Source organism: Oreochromis niloticus, linkage group LG11 (assembly GCF_001858045.2).
Source record: "Oreochromis niloticus isolate F11D_XX linkage group LG11, O_niloticus_UMD_NMBU, whole genome shotgun sequence".
In the NCBI taxonomy this organism is placed as follows: Eukaryota; Metazoa; Chordata; class Actinopteri; order Cichliformes; family Cichlidae; genus Oreochromis; species Oreochromis niloticus.
In genome coordinates, this window is record NC_031976.2 from 13616904 (window position 1) to 13637537 (window position 20634).

Here is a 20634-nt window from a genome sequence, read left to right on the forward strand (position 1 = left end):
AAAATAAAGGTAATTATTTATTTAACTATTCAAATATTAATAGAAAATGAATAAAATGCAACTGGATATTATTTTGCCATTCCCCAATGAACATAACTGGCTAATTTAATAAAGCTAAAGACAGGCAACAGGCTCGCTGCCTTTTGTCAATTATCATGAAATGCCTTTGATAAAACTGTGTCTTTGTGTTTTAAATGGATTTAGTTTACTAGCCTATGATCATCTGTTCATTGCAGTTGAAAATATGTCTCTTACCAGGATTTAATGTTAGCTTAGCTCTTTTCCCAAAGTTAACTATGAAGAGTTAAATTCGTCATTGTTTTTGGAAAAACAAATGTGTTTTGTTTATAACTTGGTATATTTGTGCATTATTCCCAGTAAGGCTGACAATTATGTCATCACCTTTTTATTAAATATGGTTCTCGAGGGATTTTTTTCTTTATAGCGTGCTGTTAGCACAGCACCCCTTGCTAATGTAAAACTGATGCAGTTCAAACTTGATCACAATCATCATATGTTTTATAAATCTGCTCTTGTCCCAACCTCTCAAACTCTATCCTGAGGAGTCGTTCTCTCTCAAGGATGGCCACGTGGAGTCGACCCCACTCTTTCTCCACATCAATGGGATGGTAGCCTGGAGGGACCTTGACCTGACCAGCATGCACTGCACTCTGTATATGGAAGTAGAAAGCATTTAGTTGTTAAGCGTTGGTATAACATTGCTGAAAGAACGGAACAGAAGTCAACTTATTAAATTAAATGATTGTTGGTTAGCTTGCCTCAAAGGACTGGTAGATGTGTTTGGAGCGGCTCTTATCAGTCTCTTTCACTGGCAGCTCTGTCTCTTTGAATTTCAAGAACTGGCGCCAGAGAAGCTAAAGGAAAAAAAAAGAAACAAAGAAATTGTTAAATTAGATTTCCCTTTATTTTTATAGACTTCAAATTATCTAAAAGTTCTTGGTATTTTTTTAAATCAGAATTGTCAGATGGTAAAACCCTAATAATATGAGTATGAATACAATAAAGTAACACATCCTGTGACAGTTCTATGACCAGCAGTGGGGTGAAACAGTGTTCACACATTCCTGTGACCACAATAAACTCATTTAACCTCGTACATTTTTCTGCCCCAAAGTGTCTAAATGAATTTGATTGAGTATTTTCAGAAAGAACACCCTAACCTGCTACTTTTAATACAATACAAATATTCTACTAATGACAGACCTTCAAAGAAATGTAGAAAAATACTAAAGTCACGCCATGCTTTTGTAAAGGGAGCGCTGACAGGGAGTGGTGATTCTCCTGAGGATTAACTTAAGCATTATCTGCCTTATGGCTGTCTTTTCTCAGCTCCAGCACTGCCCCACCTTCAGTACAACAATGCTTGTAAGTATAGTTGTCTCTATCTGCCTACAGCCAGACATTATGTAAGCATGTCCTTTGATCCAATAATGGATGGCTGCAAACGTATTCCCATTTTTAACACAGGAGCTATGTTTTAATTGTTTTTTAGGAACATGATGAGAACTTATCTGTGTGTCTTTCGAAATTGCTCAACTGCAAACATGCCTGTAACAAAATCCCTGGCCTAGAGACAAAATAAGTGCATATCGTCTCACCTCTATCTCCTCGTAGCTGGCAGGAAACTTCCTCTCTTCGAAGATCATGACATGGTGACGGATCCACTGGAGCAGAACAGTCACCAGCTCGTAGTACTCCTGCCAGCGCACCTCCAGCTCCTGCAGCCAGCACAGCAGAAAAGATAGCCGCGAGTTTAACAACAAGAAACAGGAGGGCTCTTCTCCTGCATCTCCATTTTAGTTCACTCACACACAACCCTAAACTCAATTAGGTAGCAACAATCCAGGTCTTATGTGAGTAGACAAAGAAGCAGAGGCTAGAGGAGAGGTTGTTAAAGTGTGGACTGCTGAAGGAGGAAAGTGGGAGAAATAATAAGTGGGGGCAGACAGAGAGGAGCATGTTTTTTTAGCCTTATTCAGATTTCATGTACGTGGGGTCATAGCCACGCCTGTGAGGACAGTAATATGAAAAGAAAAAGTCCTCAGATGTAGTCAATATTCACTTTAACACAGCTCAACTTTAAACTTAGGACACTGAATCAAGTAAACGAGTTTGTGCGTGTGTGGAAGCTACATGTTTTTCTATAAACAGACAATGGGTGACAATAAATGTTGAAATCCTCTTTGTCTTGGTAGCTGTAAACACCACAGGTTGTTCATTTCCTGTGATACTTACTTTCACAAGACTTGAATTTGTCTTTGAAGCATTCACAGGATAGGACTAAAACTGACAACAAAAGCTAAGTTTAGGCGCAGTCACAAGCTTCTTCAGTTCTGATTAAATCTGATAGAGCATTCCATCAGATCAAATTAAAGTGCACATTCATTTCATTTCATTTCACTTTTATTTCACTGTCTCCATGTTTTACTTACGTTGGTTCTCATGCCGTCGTGTACATCAGTGCGAGGCATGGCATCATACAAGGAGGACACGTAAGTGATGATGGATTTCTCATCTGGGTGTGGGACATCAACATCTGAAAAGATACGGTAAATTTATGTGATGTGAGATAGTCACCAGCAGTTTGTAAGTAACAGAATTACTTCAGCTGTGATCGATCTTAAAAAAAAAAAAAAAAAAAAAAAAAAGGGTTGTCTGTGTATGTTTGAACACATTTTTGAACACTTTTACCTTCAGGGTCCAGCAGGCGGGTCACACCCAAATCTTTCTCAGCCACACTGAAGGCTTGTTCTAGATTCTCCAGGTTGGTCTGTTGATACACTTTGCCCATGTTGATGAGTCTTGGACTACGGAACACAAAAATGCAACTGATTACCCACAAGGCCACAAGACCCACGAGTCGAATGTTCAGAATAACTCCCAATAACATTTGATTCTATATCCTAACGTGTAATAACATCAGACTTCTCAAAAGTTTTGAGAAGTCCCAAGTGGGTTTATGAGATGTTGTTTTCAAAAAAGCTGCATTTGAAAGGACTAGAAACACTTCCAGCCTGGCGCACATATAAAATGACCACCAATGCCTCTACTCAGAGGAAAATGATAGGAAGATAAATATCAAACATGAATGCATTTGCAGAATTAATGCAGTCTCTGCCAGCATGTTTCATAAAAATGACCTCGATACGGCAGGGGTGTCAAACATAAAGCCCGGGGGCCAGAATCGGCCTAGCAAAGACTCCAGTCTGGCCCACTGGACAGCTTTAGAAAATATTAATGTGAATAAATGAAAACTTTATATTTTATAATAAAAGCACAGTCAGAGCAACTACCAGAATCTTTTCTGTAGTTTTACACATTCATCATGTAGTTTCACTGGTCCGGCCCACGTAGGACCAATGTGGGTTATGTGTGGTCCACAGTGTAAAATGAGTTTGCCGCCCCTGTCTTAGACCCTCTGCCTGTGGCTGAATGCTGTAGGAGAGCCCAACGGTTCAGTTTCTGACAGAGCTGCATGAGCACCTGCCTTTTTGTCCTCTGGGTGTTTGACGCTTTCTGGCAGATGTCAGAGCATCTATAGGTGGAATGTAATTTACAGAGCAGCTAACATAATCAAAGCTGACACAAGTTAGGCTGGCAACCAGCTGCAGCTTGACTCCCACAAGAGGCAAAAGTTCAAATTTCCAGAGTGCAGAGCAGGATGATTGAATGCCTCGCCTTATCTCCTTATCTATCATGCACGCAATCCCCATTACAAAACTTTCAATCAGCAGTTTTAAAGACATTTCCAAGTCTACAAATTCGAACGTGCAAGCAAAAGAGTATATGCAGATACATACAAATCTCTCATCGTTACAGTGGAATGGTCCCCATTGTATCCGTACACAGGAGAAGACTCCGCATGACGGATTTCTCTAACAGAGTATTGTTTTATTGGCCTTGGTGGACTGCTCATGCTCTGACCCCCTCTTCTGTGAAAGCTTTGGGACCTCCATTCATGCCCCAGTTCTTCGCTGCTTGAGCGGGCCCCTGAGCTATTAGAGCCCCGTCCTGAGTCCCAGGAAGATCCCTCTGATGGGATATCCTCACACAGCATGACCACCCTGTTGTCCACATTGCTGACACTTTCTGACAAGTTCCTGATGAAGCCCAGGCTTCCCTTCTTCTTTTTAGACTTCTTCCTTGCACTGAGCATTTTAACACCAACAAGAAGGTCCAAAAGCTGTATCGACTGTAGTTAACAGGTGCGTTAATTTGAGCAAATCTTTTTTAAGGCTTGCCCATTGCATGTAAATGCATCCTGGCATTGTCTCAGGTGTCCGTCATCTTCAGAGGATCTGCTTAATCCTTCAGCTGTGATCCCTGCTCCCTGATCGAATACTTTGCCCTGAAACCTAAATTCAGCTGCGTCTCTGCAAATCCCCGCTGGAAACCATCACACATGTACAGAAAACCTGGAAAATCTTGAATTCGCCGGATGAATGACAATTCGACAGTAGATTACCCTGAGTTATGCCTCAGCACCAAGTAACGTTACACTTTTCATGTAGCAGACACAGAGTGCTACAGTTACGCCCACACACCACACCCCTGGACCTTTATGAAAGGCAGCAATGAGCCAGCCTCAGCAGCCTCCTACAAAAGAAAAAAAAACAGTGCAGGTACGAGCTGAAGTTCAAGAAAACTTGCCCCTGCAAGAGTCTTTTTTTCTTTTCTTTTCTAATAATGGATCTAAAGAAATACACCTCTGTCTTATTAAATGTAGCTTTTGTCCCATTTGTACTCTGGACTTAATTATGAATACTGTCGTTTTAGAACCAGCCAAATACTTCACTTCATTTGCGGATATCCTGAGAAATGCACGCATGTTCAATTCCCAGGATAATAACACATAAAGCAACCACTAATTCTACTAAGAAGACCCACAACAGATTTGTGGGATGTAGCATATTTAGGCTTCAACAAAAAGAGCTTTGGATTTAGCTTTTCAAACTTAGGTTCCCAACAATTTAACAAGCCAGCTGCATTTAACGCAGGAATTACCATCTTATAACACAGCCAAAGTAGGCACAGAGTTACTCGGGGCCAACACCTACCAGTGGTATTCTAAGCCTTAAGGCTTGGAATCTGCATGAAGACTCTTTATTGAAGCAGCATGAGCATGTGCACAGTCAGGTGCGGAAAAGTGTCTATAAGAGGCATTTTTAAAGGGAGATCGTGGCAAAAATAGTGCAACTTTATCACTGAGTTCAAACAAAGTAAATACGTTTGCAGCTATGCACAGTATGTTGAGGCTCTGTATGGAAGGAGCTATATGCTGTGGCTTATTGTCTCTCAGTTAAAATAAATCAGCCATACTAGCTTTTAACAGCCACTTGTGCTTATCATGTCTAAAAAAAAAATAAAATTCTTTCTGTCAATGCTGAGGCCGAGTTTAATTACAGTGCAGGCTTAAACTGGCACTATAAAGTGTAATTTGACATCTGAAAGCGTTCCAGCGTCTCACTTCTGCTCCAGTGCACTCTATACTGAATAAAACTTATGGATGGTTGTGTGTCATGACAAGACTTTGCAAAAAAGCTACGAGAAAGCACTCCATTCTAGAGACAATGCTATTATGTCAGTCTTAAATATGTTAAGTCTTGTTTTGTTGGCAGTGCAGGCTTGGAGCAGGGTCAGTACAGGGACCTGCAGCGGGCTTTTCAGTTCGTTCTGTGTAATATTAGCATATTTATTGCCAGTGGCGTTGGGATTATTTTCCATCAAAAAACTGTGCACACTCACTAGTGCTTGTGTATGACAGCATTGAAGAGTTTGCCATCCCTCCAGCTGGTGGTGAAGTTGTCACAGCGGATGCCCTGGTAGCCATCTGTCATCCTCTGAGACCAGAGCAGCAGCTTCTCCTTGGCCGTCATGTCTTCTGACTGGCCGTTGACCTGAATATCTGAGATCTGTAACAGTTTCATGCAAAAGAGCGTTAACGCTCGCGGAAGACAGAGAGGATTTGTGGATAATGCAAGGAATGTGGAAGAAATCCATCATTAGCGGAAACCCAAAAGATGCAGTTTAAAGTGGACCTATTATGCTTTTCTTAAATATAGCTGTTTCCGAGAGGCAGCCAATCAGAAGAAAGCTGGTTTAAAAGAAACTTTAGTGGAATTCAAGTAAAAAAAAATATGAAACTGGAAATAGTCACAATAGGTCCAGTTTAAACAGAATTACTCAACACCACCTTAAGTAACACCTTAGTCATTCCACCTTTAACATCTTTCATGGCTGAGAACAGAACATGTAGTCGAGTTTTGCCTGACGGATTGCTGGAAAACACCACTGTGTCTGTGGCATCCGGATAACGTTTCATTTGGGGATTTTGATGGTAGGAAAGATGAGTCATAGCAGTCTTGGTTTTTCTCTTTTTTCCAATTTGACTGTGGGTGAATGAAGTGTAAACGGACGAGCTACACTCAGATCCTTCTCTTCTCATAGCTCTGTTCTACAGATGCAATAACACTTTGAATACTTAATTCAGTAAAAAAAACCAAAACAAAAACAAAGTATAAAGCCATCATTACTTCATTACTAAAACTCATCCCATTACTGTATCTCGAGGCTGGCAATTAAATCTGCAATTAAAATCATCCTCCAAAGATTTCTTGGATCAAACCATCTTCTTTCCTTTGTGATCAAGTTAATTTAGGATAATCGGATCAGATTTGTGGGGAGTAGTTTTTCTCTTCCCTTTTAGTCTGGAGCCTTTATGACTCATCAGCAGCCACAGCCCAGCTCTCTTATTTTGCCTCTATTGTATAAAAGTATAAAGACTCTGGGAACGCAGTGTGTATCTAGAGGGCACAATATTATCTTTACCAGAATGCCATAATCAAACCACGCCACTCTCACCTTTTTTTCCCTCTCTACTTAGCTTCGGCTTTCTGCAATCAAAACCTCAACCATTTTTATATGGCTGAGGGTGAGGCCGTGACTATTAGGCTATCGCCCAGGGATTTCTGCCTGGCAGCTTTTGGCATACACAGGAAAGGCAGAAAGAAAGGCCTGGAGAGTATGTGGTAGGGCGTGTAGGGTGCCATCAAGCTGTGCACTCCAACCTGACACACCCTCCCCCTGGGAGTCAGGGAGAGAGTGACTCACACTAACACACCCTGACAGTGTTATATTTGTTTAAACAGTTCATATTAGCTACTAAACTCTAAATACTTGACTAGAGTTTTTATGTTAAAATATTACTTCTATGAAGAATATGATTAGAATGAGAGCAATTGATTTAAAAAAAAAAAAAAGTCCTTTATGAGAGGTTTTGAAGAGCAGAGTCCGCTCTGATTGGCTCCAAGGAGATGGGAAGCAGCAGCCGAGAGGTTCAAATCCCAGAGACAGAGGTGGACAGCAATAATATAATGAAACATAACACTGACAGAAGAGGAGACCTGGAAGTGGAGGATGATGGTCCATATTAACCCCAGGGTCAACTTAGGGTTCCCATCAGCTATGTCATCGTTTCTGATGTTAACCAGTTTGACCTAAGAAAGCAAAACATTCACATTACTCGCAAGATTACAGCAGAAACAATCAGTCATCTTCTAACGATTGATATTCGCGGTCGGGTTTTTAAAGGTTTGATATATATGTCATACCTGCCGATGTCTGAGGAAGTCCAGTGCTATCTGTACATTCTGAAGTTTGTGGAATCGCATGCGGCCTTTCTCTCTAGGCTGAAGAACACATAAAGAAGTGTTTAGTTACATTGCAGACACTCATTACTCAGTGCTACTACCATTAGAAAGGACCAATAGCAACCAATAAAAAGCAAAAAATATACGATGTAAAAATGAAAATCAAAATGAAAAACATTTAATAAAGAGATGAAATGGTACTCCTTTCTTCGGCTTAGTCCTTTAGTTCACCAGAAAAACAAAAAGATAAAATGATGGGAAATTTGCATTAGCTAAGCCAAATTTAAGCCATCTGTCAGGAAGCAAATATAAACTCATGTTGCGTGGCTTGTTTCTGGGTTTCTCAAACAGAAATCAAAACGGCAATTTCAGCTACAGGAGGCAGGAAGGAAAAATTCTCAAACAAACAGAAATCAAACTAAATATTTTCTTGTATATGTTCACAGCAGCTACATGATGAAAGCAAGCCTGTCAGCACAAGAAACAAAAAAGGGCCAGCAAGAGAACTCATCGTGGCTTGAGGTTTGTGGATACCATGCGCAGCCAAAGAACCGGAAAAGTGAGGATGAAAGATTAAAACAGAAACATTATGCCTACTGTAAGTTCCAAACCCACTCACCAACCGAACGCTCCTGGCCATGTCTCTCTCCCTCGGCTAGCCCCAGCAAGAGCAGTGCAAAGGAGAGGAGGCGAAGGCCAGACGGCAATGATCAGCACACACAGAGGAAGGTTAAAGGAAGGTAAACGGGAGAAGGAGGAGCAGAAAAGGAGAACCGTCGATCAGATAGGAGCACAGTTCACAAACACGCACATAGTCCAAAGTGGTGGCAATGAGTTATAGCTATGGATGCATTCTGAAGATGAGCAGAGCTGAAGCCGGTGGAAGGCAGCAGCAGCAGAAAAGCTTGTGTACAGCTTTGAACCCCAGGATATAAAATACATAAGCGTTACAAAAAACAAAGTGAGAAGTAGAAGAAAGTAATTCAAATATGGCTAGTGAAATAGGAAGAAGAGGACGGTACATTGAAAAGGAAGTTAAGAGGTGTTTGTTTAGCGTAGTTCAGCTCAGGTTAAGCTCTTGACTGACAACTTGGCTGCTAATATTTTACAATTTGTTGCCACAGGGGTGGCATTCCAGGTCGACCTCATTAAAGTAATCCTTGTGTAGTTAGTCAGGATTAGGTTTGGGTTTGGATGCTGGAGGACTGCTAAAGAATAACTCTGACAAAAATCAAGGGACTGTACTCACTAGTGTTTCTCCAGAGAGGACCTCCAACAGCGAGATCAGGTTATGTCCATCTCGAAGGTCTTCATACAGGTCTGTAACATGACGCTGTGCCTGCCACGGTGGGGGGAAAAAGGAAAACACAGCAGAGAATATGTCAAAAGGATTCATGATGATACAACTTGGAATAACCTGTTCTACGTGAGATCTGCAAACTCAAATTGTGGTGCAGTTTGCTGAAAGCTGACGGCTTAAAACACCTGCAGAGTCACGTATTGTAAGTTTTCTACAGTGCTTCGAGCACAGTTCTACACAGGTCAAGAATGCATAGCCACGAGCAGCCAAGCCCGACTGCTGGCAGCTGTCAGCCTGACACATGATGAATAGGACTTTAAATAAAATAACAGATCATCAAGGGTTAAAAAAAATGATTTAACCTTGTGGATTTCAGTTAACTGAATTCATTGTTTATGCAACAGATGCGCTGTGCCTTTGCAACCAGACAACAAAACAAGTGAGGGAAAGCAAGAGAGACAAGGGAAAGATGTGATGGTGCACAAACTTGAGGGAGGGGAGACAGCCTGCATGCAGTGATATACTGACCAGCTATATATTTACTGCCAGCACCTACCTCTACCCTCGAATGCTGGTGGTGGAGAAGAGAAGAGATGATATGAGTAATGGGGAAAAAGGAAAGGATGGAAACAAGAGAATGAGAAAAGCGTACCAACAGAAATTAAGTGATAGTTGGACTTTGGAGGATTTGATGGTAGACATGATGACAAACTGATGAAAAACAGAATAATTAAAGTACTCTCTTTTTTTTCAGTCTGCAGATATATTGGTCTACTGGTTGTGTGTTTTCCATGTGGGAAATGGGCCTCAGCCCTAAAATGGAATGAAGGCATATTTTCCCTTGCAAGTTGCAACAGTGACTGATTTATCTTGGCAAGAATTTCAGCACCTTCCGACCATCCATATATCCATCTTATGATATGCTCCTCCCTGCCTGCAGAGAGAGATGATGAAGCGAAGCGCACCGCGGAGCTAAATTTAGGGAAGGCAACCAACACTGCTGCCACTAGAGTTCACTGTTTGCACAATAAAAGCGCTTCTACTTTTTAGGATGGGCCATATTGTTAAAGTCTGCACCCTCTGAAACTGTCTGTCAGGGCTCTCTCCAGTCAGATCAGTACCTGTTTACATAATTAAATGATGATGATCCGGTCTTTCTTTGTCAAGTAATGAATGCTGTGATTTGCACTTTGTCTAGCACAGCCATCTATCGCCACTCCTTGGTTACCTTGTCCTGCTGCTGAAAGTTTACTAGGCAAAGGTCTTGCCTCAGGTTTTAAGTCATCTTGTGGAGTTCCTCTCATTTTCTTTATCCTTTATCTGATAACCATCCTTACAGAGTAGCCTCGACGTGCAACAGTTCAAGGTTCTAGACCTCATCACCAGCAATTTGTAGGCATCTACTAGAAAACAGATGTTCATCCCATAGCTGGTTTGATGTTTCACTCTTGTCTTACGCAAGATGAAGAGATTTACTGAGCTGGGTGGGGTGGGGGGCATAACACTCAATGGCCCTTTACAGCTCTTCATGGTTGCACCCAACCTCCAGCCTATCCCACTCAACCATTAAGCCATTAAATCAGTTTAACAGCGGTTTAACCTCACCAGAGCAGATCAGCACATTCGCACACATACTTTAACGCTTTCCCTCCCAAACGTGTGCATTTTGCTTCAGTGAGGTTCTTTACTAAGGGCTGTACGTGGTGATAACGCTTGTTTTTTTGCTGCTAATAAACACAAGACTCAAACTTTTCTATTACAATACTTATATCATTCGAATAAATACCGATTCATGTTGTCATCCTGAGAAAATAAGTGTTATCTAACGAGCACCTCTCCTTTACTCTAACTACACTCATTTTCAAGTCATGGTAGAAAGTAGTCTGCAGAAAAAGCAACAGACTGAAACTGTATCTGGAAAGAACACAAACAAGGTCTTAAATTCATGTAGTGTTGCAGTATGCGGGTACAACTGTAACAATAACTGGATGGGAGTACTTATGAAACTCCCCATGCATCAATGCATGCCTTTCAGTTTAAGGTGTGCATTGATGCCGGTACAGCCGCCCCTACCCAGCAGTCTGTGCAGCACATGTGCTACCGTTGGCCTAACCCACCAAGGGCTCTGAGCCCAGACCAGAATTTGCCTCTTCAGAGGGAGCTAAGTGAGTCCAGATGTCTGTGACTCACACTCAAATATTCACAGTGGACACTTAAGAGAAACAAGAGGGAGGAACTGAACTAGGTTCTCATGCAGTGGTAAAAGAAACCATAGCTCTGCACATTTATGGAAAGGATAACACTCTCTTTGTGCTCATTTGTTTCCTCTGTCTTGCTCCATTAAAAAAAAGAAAGAATGGGCCTTATGTCTGCGGAGTGGAGCACTTAATGGTTGTAAATGTAGTGCTGCCAATTGGAGTTTTCTGGAAGAAAAGTGGCACAAGCAGGAATATTTTTAGCGCTCTCGGAGAGCGGTATTGTGTTACACGGGGCTAATTTGTCAACCTTAATATGGAGGTCTGGAGTGAGGAGCATAGTCCTTTTGACTTGACTCGCCTCCTGACCTGTTCACGTGAGCCTTCGGGCCATAGTTTGAGACAGGTGAGATTTGAAGAGTGCTGATGGACAGCATATACGCTCGCTCAGCTGATGACAGATGAGACTTCTGGTAAGCCCTCCCATCACGGTGCCCTGTTAGCGTGAAACAAAAAACTGTCTAGCTAATGTATGTTTATGCAAGAGGGGAGGGGGTGAGGGTTGTGGTGTTGGTAATGATTTGTGCAGAGATGTTAACAATGAACAGACACTGAGACTCATTCAGCTGCTGTAAGATTTTGCTGTTATGTGGTTCTGTGTTCACCTGAGTTTGTGATCTTTAAATTGGCACAAATCCTCCAGACTGCTGGAGCTCCTCTGTGTGGATTCTACATGTTCCCCCTGTGCCTGACTAAGATCTCTACAGGTACTCATTATTCCAACCACAGTACAAAAACACACATGTTGGCTTGGCTTGGTGCGTAAGTCTGAATGTTCTGTTTCTCTGTGGTAGCCTTATAACAGCTGCGATAGGCTCCAGCAAGCCTGAATTGTATAAGCAGTTATATAAATGGATGAATGGAAGAATGCATGGAGTGACGTATGTAATGATCATACATGGACATAATCCCAGAATACATGAGTTGCAACATTTATTCAACTTTATTTAACAGCCTCCTTTTGTTAAATGAGGGTCAGGGCAATCACTCACTATGCAAACATGACAAAACCTATGCTTGTTGTGAAAGAAAACACCCGTACACGTGTTTGAACAAAAGGGAAATTTGTTGACACTCTTCTGTGACGTCCACACTTATGTTTCTCCCTCTTTGTACCTAAAGTCATGCTATGGATTGAGCAAGTGTGCGTACAAAAATGTGACCGTCAATGTTGCCTTAGTTACAACACAGAAAAAACCCAGAACAGGTCCTCACCTTTATCAAGTGCTTGTTCACCCACTTTGTGAAGGTCTTTTTCTGGACTCGGTCTCGTTCATCTGCAACACAGAAAGAGCACAGTTAAGCATCGGACTCGTAAGACGAGGAAAAACTCAAACGGATTTAAAAATGAATAGCATCAGGTGTGCGATTAATGTGTATTTCTAACAGCACGCCAAGGAGGAAATCCCCAAGACTGACTGATAAGACTTTTTTTTTTCCTCCTGTAGAACAAACAGAACTCATCACGGGGTGGAAAACAGCTCTTGTGCTCCTGTTCAAGCCTGCATCTGAGTCAGGGAACATTTGAAACCATTCACTGTCTGCAGATGCACTTCTATTGTCTAGAACACAGGTTTGTAAGGTCATGTCTCACTCTATGACACCACTGGCAGCTGTGCTCTTAAGACGGAAACAAAAAGGAAAGGATCGAGCCTGCAGAAGTGAAATATTATTAAAATGTGAAGATACTTAGGCGTGATAACCGCACGACATAATAGCATAACTATTAGTCTGCAATTATCCGACAAGAAAGAACAAGGCCCAGGCATGGAATACACCCTCTAACATAACAAACCTTCATACTCCCTCTTATTCCTGTTCAGTTCAGGTTTAAATAAAAAAGAAAAAGAAAACACACACACACACACACACACACACACACACACACACACACACCAAAATGTGTGCCACTACAATTATTTATTATGGACGCGGTACGTGGATGAGTCTGTTTGCTTTCATGTTACCCCACGTGATCTAAAAGTTGTGGTTTACTCAACTGTTCAGACAGGTTCAGGAAGTGCGCCACCCAACTTCACTGACCCACTCAGCAATTCCTTCAGATTATGCTAGAATGTCCCACAGACACACCACAAAATCTTATCAGTTTTAAAGGGAGTGACCCATATATATGCTGACACGCCCAGCAATGAAAAGCAAAGGGCAGTGATTCAGTGCTAACATAAAATAGATGCCCAGAGGCTACCTTTTTTTCCTTTTTAGAGGTCGTTGCCAGCAACTTCTGGACAACTCTGTTATGGAACTGAGTTGCCATGGAAACATCATACTGAGACCACCAGACCTTTAAGCCTGCGTATTTTTCATTTGTACCAGCGTTGGAGATAGTTGCATAAACTATCTCCATGCTTATACTTCCTGTCAAAGATGCAAATTCCACATAAATAGGAAATGTTACCAGTTGCACCTTGACCTGTGATTGGCTGTGTCCTGTTTCACCTTTTACAATGAAATTACAACTCTTTTCATGTGCTTTTAGAAAGTAAAGGTGAAGGTGAAATTTTCATGTCACCACACATAAACATGCTTGATTGAGGGGTGGAGTTTATGGTCCAGAAGAGCATATGACTGTAATGGAAAACACTCTGTGGAAAAACTACATTTACTGATTTATAATTAACGGTGCTTGAAGATGCTTTAACTACATTTCAGAAGGAAATATTTTATCTTCATTTTATATTTACAGGTAATAGCACTTTAAGATACATTTTAAAACATAGTCAGTGTATACTAGCATATACTCTGCAAAGGCTCAGTAAAACTGTAAACGGTAAAACAATAGTGTAAGAAACGCTTTTATTTTGATATGTCATTGAAAATAAATATAAAATGTAGTAAGATTTGGTATTAGTACGTGACTGAATTGATATTCTTACTTGAGTAAAACATAAAATGATCTGTATCCATGAAGTTAAGGCTTGGTAGGTTTATATGAGGACATGTGCATGGTGTAGCAAGGCTTTTACTGAGAAATGACTTTGTGGAAACTTTCAAAAATATCCATCTTCACAGGAATAAAGAACAATTTGAAGGAGAAACAGGAAAAAGAGATGTGATGCATGCAGTGACACATCGTTCATTTTGGCTGCAACCGAGGAGAAACAGTCTGTAGCTGGAGTGACTCACCCCCCCCTCCCCTCCCCTCCCCAAAAAAACGCATCAAGCACGGCACACAGCAAAAGTTGTGAATGGGCTCTGCTGACCAATGTGAAATGAGGAAGCTGCTGATGGAAGGAAAGAGTGGACAGCCCAGCCTGACTAACTGCCACTGGATTTGAAATAATATGCAGCACATGATGCACGCCTGTGACTACAATAAAAGCAAACAATAAGCAGCAAAATAAAAAGATTATCATCTGGCATGCACGCAACATAAAAAAAAAAAAAAAAAAAAAAAAAGGTTTCACAGAAAGCTTTTCAAGCTCTCGCAGACAAAAGGTCTGCAGTGGAAACTCTGCCCAGTTTGGGAAATTAACTACACCTCTCGCCCCTTCCTGGAAAAAACACTTAATTTGTGCCCAGAGGCTCCTCACACATGTGGGAACAAACAGATCAAGACTTAATTAAACTATTTCCCACTAAGTGCCACAATACTGGTACCTTTCCTGCCGTCCATGGCCTTCAGCATCCCTTGGTAGTAGCCGTCATCTGAAGGCACCCTGTCCCTGCCAAGGCTGTCAGAGGAGAAATTCCTGAACCTCTGCTGCTGAGAGGTCATTGTCGCCGTTTGTCAGGGCACAAAATAATATTCCTGAATGATAAAATATCCGCGGTGATCTTCCCCTTTGACAGGAACTTTTGCTTTTTACTTGTATCTATCCCTCCAGAACTACAGTTGGTCCCAGAGTAAGCAGTCCTGTGGCCACAATCCACTCAGCGTTTCACAAACCTATGATTTTTTTTCTCTTCTTCTTCTTCTTCTTTTCCTCCTCGCTCCCTCACTGGGTTCGTCTCTGCCCTTCTCTTTCCTCCCTATGCGTTTTTTTTCCACTCCCTTTTTCCTCTTTTTCTGCTGCTCACTCTGTTCCCGCGAATGGTGCCTGTGGGCTATGACGTCTGGGCCTGTCCTTATGTGTGATGTGCAACTGTGCATTAGCGGTGGCCCTAGTGTGTAGACGACACTCTACACACTAGTAAGGTTTGTGGGTGGGGCTCTAAACACACGCCTACCTCTTGCAATGTGAGGCAGAAAAAGAAGAAGTAGAAGGAGAGGCGAGGTGTGGCAACCTGCATGTACTATTACTTATTCACCCAACTTGTGCAAGAAAAGACACACACACATGCACACACACCAGCTGAGTAAGAGGATGCAATAAAGAGCCATAAAAACTGATGCTCATGACTTTTTATGCTTTAGACTGAATTAAATGTCATTTAAATGACTAAAATGTCCAACAAGAGCCTAAAAGGTAAAAGAGAGTTTTCTGAGTATCGCACACACATCTCCGGTTAATCGTTATTCATGATTCATGCAGTCAGTCACTGTAATGTAAAAACAGTAGAGATGAGGGATGAAATAGTTTTGGGAAATGCTCTCATAAACCACGCCCTAAGCATCTCAGATTAACTGAGAGATTATGACTCCATGTTTGAATGTGTCTGTGCGTGTAATTATTTTCTTTTTCACTACTGGTGATGGAAAAATACATCCTTTTGTTTATGTAAGTCTCCATGTAGAGCATGAAGTGCTGTCAAGTGTTGTATTTCACACTTCTAATCAAACAACACGTCCGTCTTTTCGATTCTATTTCAGGAATCGAAAGGTTTTTGTGGTCTTTACTCGCCCAAGTAACCTCCATTTCTCAACTTCACTACACATTTCCTGCAGTATTTAAGTGAACAAAAGACGCATTAATTCCTGCTGTATAAACTAAATGATTTTGCCAGGCAACGAGAGTTTTTTTGAACAGCAAATCTCATAAAGCAAGCAAAAACATCCCTCTTTTTTTAAGGTTGTTGCTTTAGAAGAAGAAAAAAATAGAAGAAGTCGTCACAGGTAAAAATGAATTCTCTTTGACATTTTTATTACTCACAGTTCCACTAATGTCACTCTGCTTTATCGCCCTGTGGCAATACCTGGAAACTAATTGTTAGAATACACCCTAATGATAGCACCACAGAAGACGCAGTACAGTTAGCAAAACAACACAGGAAATACCGTTCATATGAACCTGTAGCGCTCTAAACTACGAGGTAAGACTGAAGCAGCAAAATGAGTGGGCCTATTAACATAAGCAATGTCATATTTACTTGATCATGTTTTACTTATTAAGAGGATGGTTTCATTATTGATTACTTTAAAAGTAAGTAGTATGTGTATGTAGTTTCACACAGTTCCAGCTCTATGTCTAAAGTTCCACAATTATCAGTTTATCAGAAAACTTTAGACCCTGCTTTCATAATAGTCCCCTACAGAGTCGCTGCACTATGTGCTGACAGCTAAGCTAGAGGCCAGGGTGTGTCTAAATCCTGCCCCTCTTTAGCCTAAGGTTGGTTATATATCCCATTTGCTCAAACATGGCTGACATCACTTTATCAGGCATCTGAAAGTACATATTTTTTCCCTCAGTGTAGTCAGCATGGCCTGTGCGGACATGAAGGCACTTAATGTGTCAGTGTGAGTGTGCAAGTGATGCCTGACTCATTTGAGCCCTGCTAGCAAATTTGGAGACACACCTTTCTAGTTTCTACATTGTCTAGGCAAGCTGCAGAACTAAGGTGTGGTATGTGGGCAGGTAATTAAATCTGAAACAGTAAAGGAATCCTATTAAAGGCAGAACGTGCTGTGAAAATGCTCAAAGGATTTGATTTTGAAGTGCATGGGAAAAGGTGTTCTCCTCTCCTAACACAAGTTAGAAAAGAAATTGCTCTACAGTTGATTTGAGATGCAGAGGAAACGGTAGATGGTAACAGATCTCAGTGACGATCTGGCGGGCAAAAGCATACAAGCACCTACTTGACCTGCATTTCTCACTTTCACTGAAAACACTATAGCAACGGAGACCCAAAGGAAAATGGGCGAAAGTGTGGAACATCTTAGTCCTAAGATCTTTCCTCTAAAAAGGAGGCATATCATTAACGTCTCAACATGCTTATTACACTGCTCCTTCATCTGGCATCTCAAAACCAGATGGAACACTTGGGTTTTTATAAGAGCGGGGAATGTGTGGTGAAAATATAGAGTTCCTCTTTTTTTTGTTTGATGACATGTTGAAGTTTGATGATGGACTTGATAAGGGCAGTGGTCGTCTTCCCACAGTAGTCCCGCATGTAGTGTTGCTGTTAGCATGACTACTAGCAATATAGTACAGTATCGGCTATTCACTGCTATTAAATGGAGGCTTAGGCTGTCTTTTGTATATACACAAATCAGACACAAATAAGCTAAACTAAATTTGGGAACATGGTACATATCATGCCTGCATGGTCTGTCCACGACCTGCATGTTAGCATGCTAATGCATGCGTTTAGCTAAAAGCACCATTGTGACTAAATTTTGATTAAAATGTATTTTTTTATTGATTTTAATTAGAATTTTGTGCATTATTTTATATTTTTCTGCTATGGTCTTCCTAACTATGTGTTAAAAAGTGCTTTACAAATTAAATTTAGCATTATTTATTATTGTGCATGCTGATATAGCAGAAAGCACCACTAGCATGGCTTTTGACTCTTACTCCTTTTACCACTAATATACCGAATCATCGTGGAAATGGTTTGGTATAATTATCATAAACACATGTGGCAACCAATATGATGGGGTTAGGCAGTTCTATGTGCTAGTGGTCCTGAAATGCTAACTTTGTGTCTTTTTATGGCCCTGTCATTTTAGTTTTGCTCTGTTTGCTATCCTCTCTCTATGCCTGTTTTTACTCCCCAATGGTACCAGGTTGTTGCATAGCTGGAGTTTTGATCTATAATGTTGAATGCTCCTTGTTTCACAATATAAGTACCTTGATATATGAAAGTGAACTGAAATTAATTTAAAGAAATCTGTATTTTCAAATATATACATATAGCCTCGCCAGATGGTGAATTCGAACCCAGGACCTTCTTGCGAAAAGTGAAACAGGACCATCAAACTGGATTTATGTGCCTTTAGCTGATCCCTGTGACACAGCTAAGTCTTCCACCACTTAAAACTACAACAACCTTCATTTACGCACTATGGAGCAACAAAGCAAAACAAATTAGAGGACAAAGGAATTCTAGGAATGTGTCATTATGGTCTTTTCTAAGTGCTGAAGCGCAGGGAAAAATAAGGGTTTAGACAGAGGGAGGACGCACAACACCTTTCTTTGCAGAGGATGAAAAAGCTGCGAAACAAGGTTTGCTCCAGCAGTTCAGGTTACATGCCTCGCTATCTTTCTCTCCCATGTTTCTCATCGTTGTTTTTAACCCCCTGGCCACTTGCTCAATTGAGTTGAAAGTGTTTAAAGTGATATGTGGTCGCCACACCTTTTAACAATGGAATGATGATAAACTGGGAGCAGCCTAAACACACCTAGGATTATCTCACGAGTCGTTCTTTAATGACAAAGAAGGCTACAAGGAGGAATGGGGCGAAGAGGAGGCAGATCGAGGAAATGCCCACCTGAATCACAGCGTTGGCTCATATTTCTGATACGCTTAGCATACAAAGTCATCAGTGGCATGACCCTTCTTCAGAAGGTTCTGATTCACGCAGATCACAAGCTGTATTATCCAAGCTGCATCCTGAGTACATGACTCATTCAGGCATTCAGGCAAGCAGCACACCAAAGCAAACACACCTTAGACCTGTTTAATGTTACCTGGATGAACTCCTATAAACATTCAGTTGAAATAAAAAGAAAAAAAAAAAAAGACATAACACAAACTATCTGGCAATTTTACAGTTGTGGAAAACTAATGAGAGCACTAGGTTTATGCTATCAAATCCAGTGGTTAAATTAGCCCCTAAGTGTGATAAATGCTGCATTTTTAATCCTATTCTATTAAGTGAAAACTGAAAACTACGACCAGCGATATGTATATGTTTTTACATTTTGAATCTTTATTCAGGTATAAAAAGATGTTATGCAGAAGTTAATGATTGTCAATGTAATTTTAAAAAGGTACAATATTCAAATAATAGGTTTCTGTTAAAAAGCCCTCGAGATGACACAAGAGGTTTTAAGGTCCATTCTAATCACAGTTAGTCACAGCTGTGCCGTGACACACCGTCCAGTTATCACTGCCATCCATCAGCAGCCTGACAGCAGACTGTAGGTGATGTTGTCAGAACCAGCTCTAGTGATGAAACTCCAAACCCAATTTAACTCAGACTCAACAGGCCTTCGGATTAGCCACAGCAGCTGAGGTTTAAAATAGCTCGGTCCTGAGCTTTGCAGGAGTCTGTGGAAAGCACCACATCTGGGGTCATGTTAGTTGTTAATGTGCAATTCTGGTGACTGAGATATAACTTAGTTGACTGACTGGCACACAGCGGCTAACGTTTAAAAGCAGCATGTGCCTCCCCCTGCAGGACACAATGCTGTCATTTGGCTGAAAATGTACACATTAACAAAAGTACCTGAAAATGTTTCAGATAAATCAGATAAATAAAATTTAAATAACACAAGAGAGTGTAAATGATGATTGCCAAATTCATCTAAAAAAAATGTAATTGAGTGTAAATCAAATAAACATTTAATGACTGTCAAAAAAAATAAATATTTTTTTTTAAGTACTAATCAGCTGAAATTATTTTTAGGAATTAAAAAAGAAAAACAGTCAGTATCACATGTGGTATTTCCATCTGCTAAATCACCCCTCAACACTTTTTTGAAAATGTGGAAAAAAAAATGGGAACTTGAGAGACGTTTCTATGACAACATCCACAAATATACAGCACCGTGTTTCTCAGTGGTAACTATTACTGAGTCTTACTCATGGGTGTGTTTTTAGGCAGAGACAGAGGGGTTTCCCATAACTGACTATTTGACGAAAGGAAAACACCACCCTCGCTTCACATGACACTTTGGTCCTCCGCTGGCTGAAGGTAGTGAAATATTCTGAACACTAGATGGCACCAGAGTACAACCACACCCAACTGCTTTTTCCTTTCCACATCTCTGAGTACATGAGCTACCTAAAAGATCATCAGGTAATATCACAAGTAAATAAAAAGGGACATTTCAAAGGAAAAGAAATAAAATCCTATCAACTTTCTGAATAATGACTGGATAAAACTGTTCATTTACATGAGGTGTGTAACATGACAGGCCATAAAAACATTCCTCAGAGATTGTGGTCCATGCTGGAGTGTCACACAGTTGCTGCAGATCTGAAGCAAATCTCTTGTCCCACTACTTCCCATAGTTGCTCTATTGGATTGAGATCTGGTGGCTGTGGAGGCCGTTTGAGTAAA

General features: G+C 40.9%; 1 protein-coding gene across 27 annotated transcripts in view; it reads right to left on the reverse strand.

The window, feature by feature from the left end:
* The window catches only part of plecb (plectin b), a 118067-nt gene that overhangs the window by 23215 nt on the left and 74218 nt on the right, over positions 1 to 20634 (reverse strand). For 10 of the 27 annotated variants that reach the window (XM_025911246.1, XM_025911245.1, XM_025911250.1 and 7 more), the window contains 12 exons: positions 12441 to 12502; positions 9527 to 9541; positions 8920 to 9009; positions 8290 to 8325; positions 7632 to 7709; positions 7413 to 7517; positions 5767 to 5933; positions 2713 to 2828; positions 2454 to 2557; positions 1620 to 1739; positions 780 to 875; positions 544 to 671 (listed from right to left, as the gene is read on the reverse strand). In XM_025911246.1, the coding sequence (XP_025767031.1) occupies positions 544 to 671; positions 780 to 875; positions 1620 to 1739; positions 2454 to 2557; positions 2713 to 2828; positions 5767 to 5933; positions 7413 to 7517; positions 7632 to 7709; positions 8290 to 8325; positions 8920 to 9009; positions 9527 to 9541; positions 12441 to 12502 (1117 nt within the window). Of the gene's footprint in view, positions 1 to 543; positions 672 to 779; positions 876 to 1619; positions 1740 to 2453; positions 2558 to 2712; positions 2829 to 5766; positions 5934 to 7412; positions 7518 to 7631; positions 7710 to 8289; positions 8326 to 8919; positions 9010 to 9526; positions 9542 to 12440; positions 12503 to 14843; positions 15470 to 20634 lie in introns of those variants that run through there. The other 17 variants (XM_025911247.1, XM_025911251.1, XM_025911255.1 and 14 more) reach the window with 9 other exon arrangements.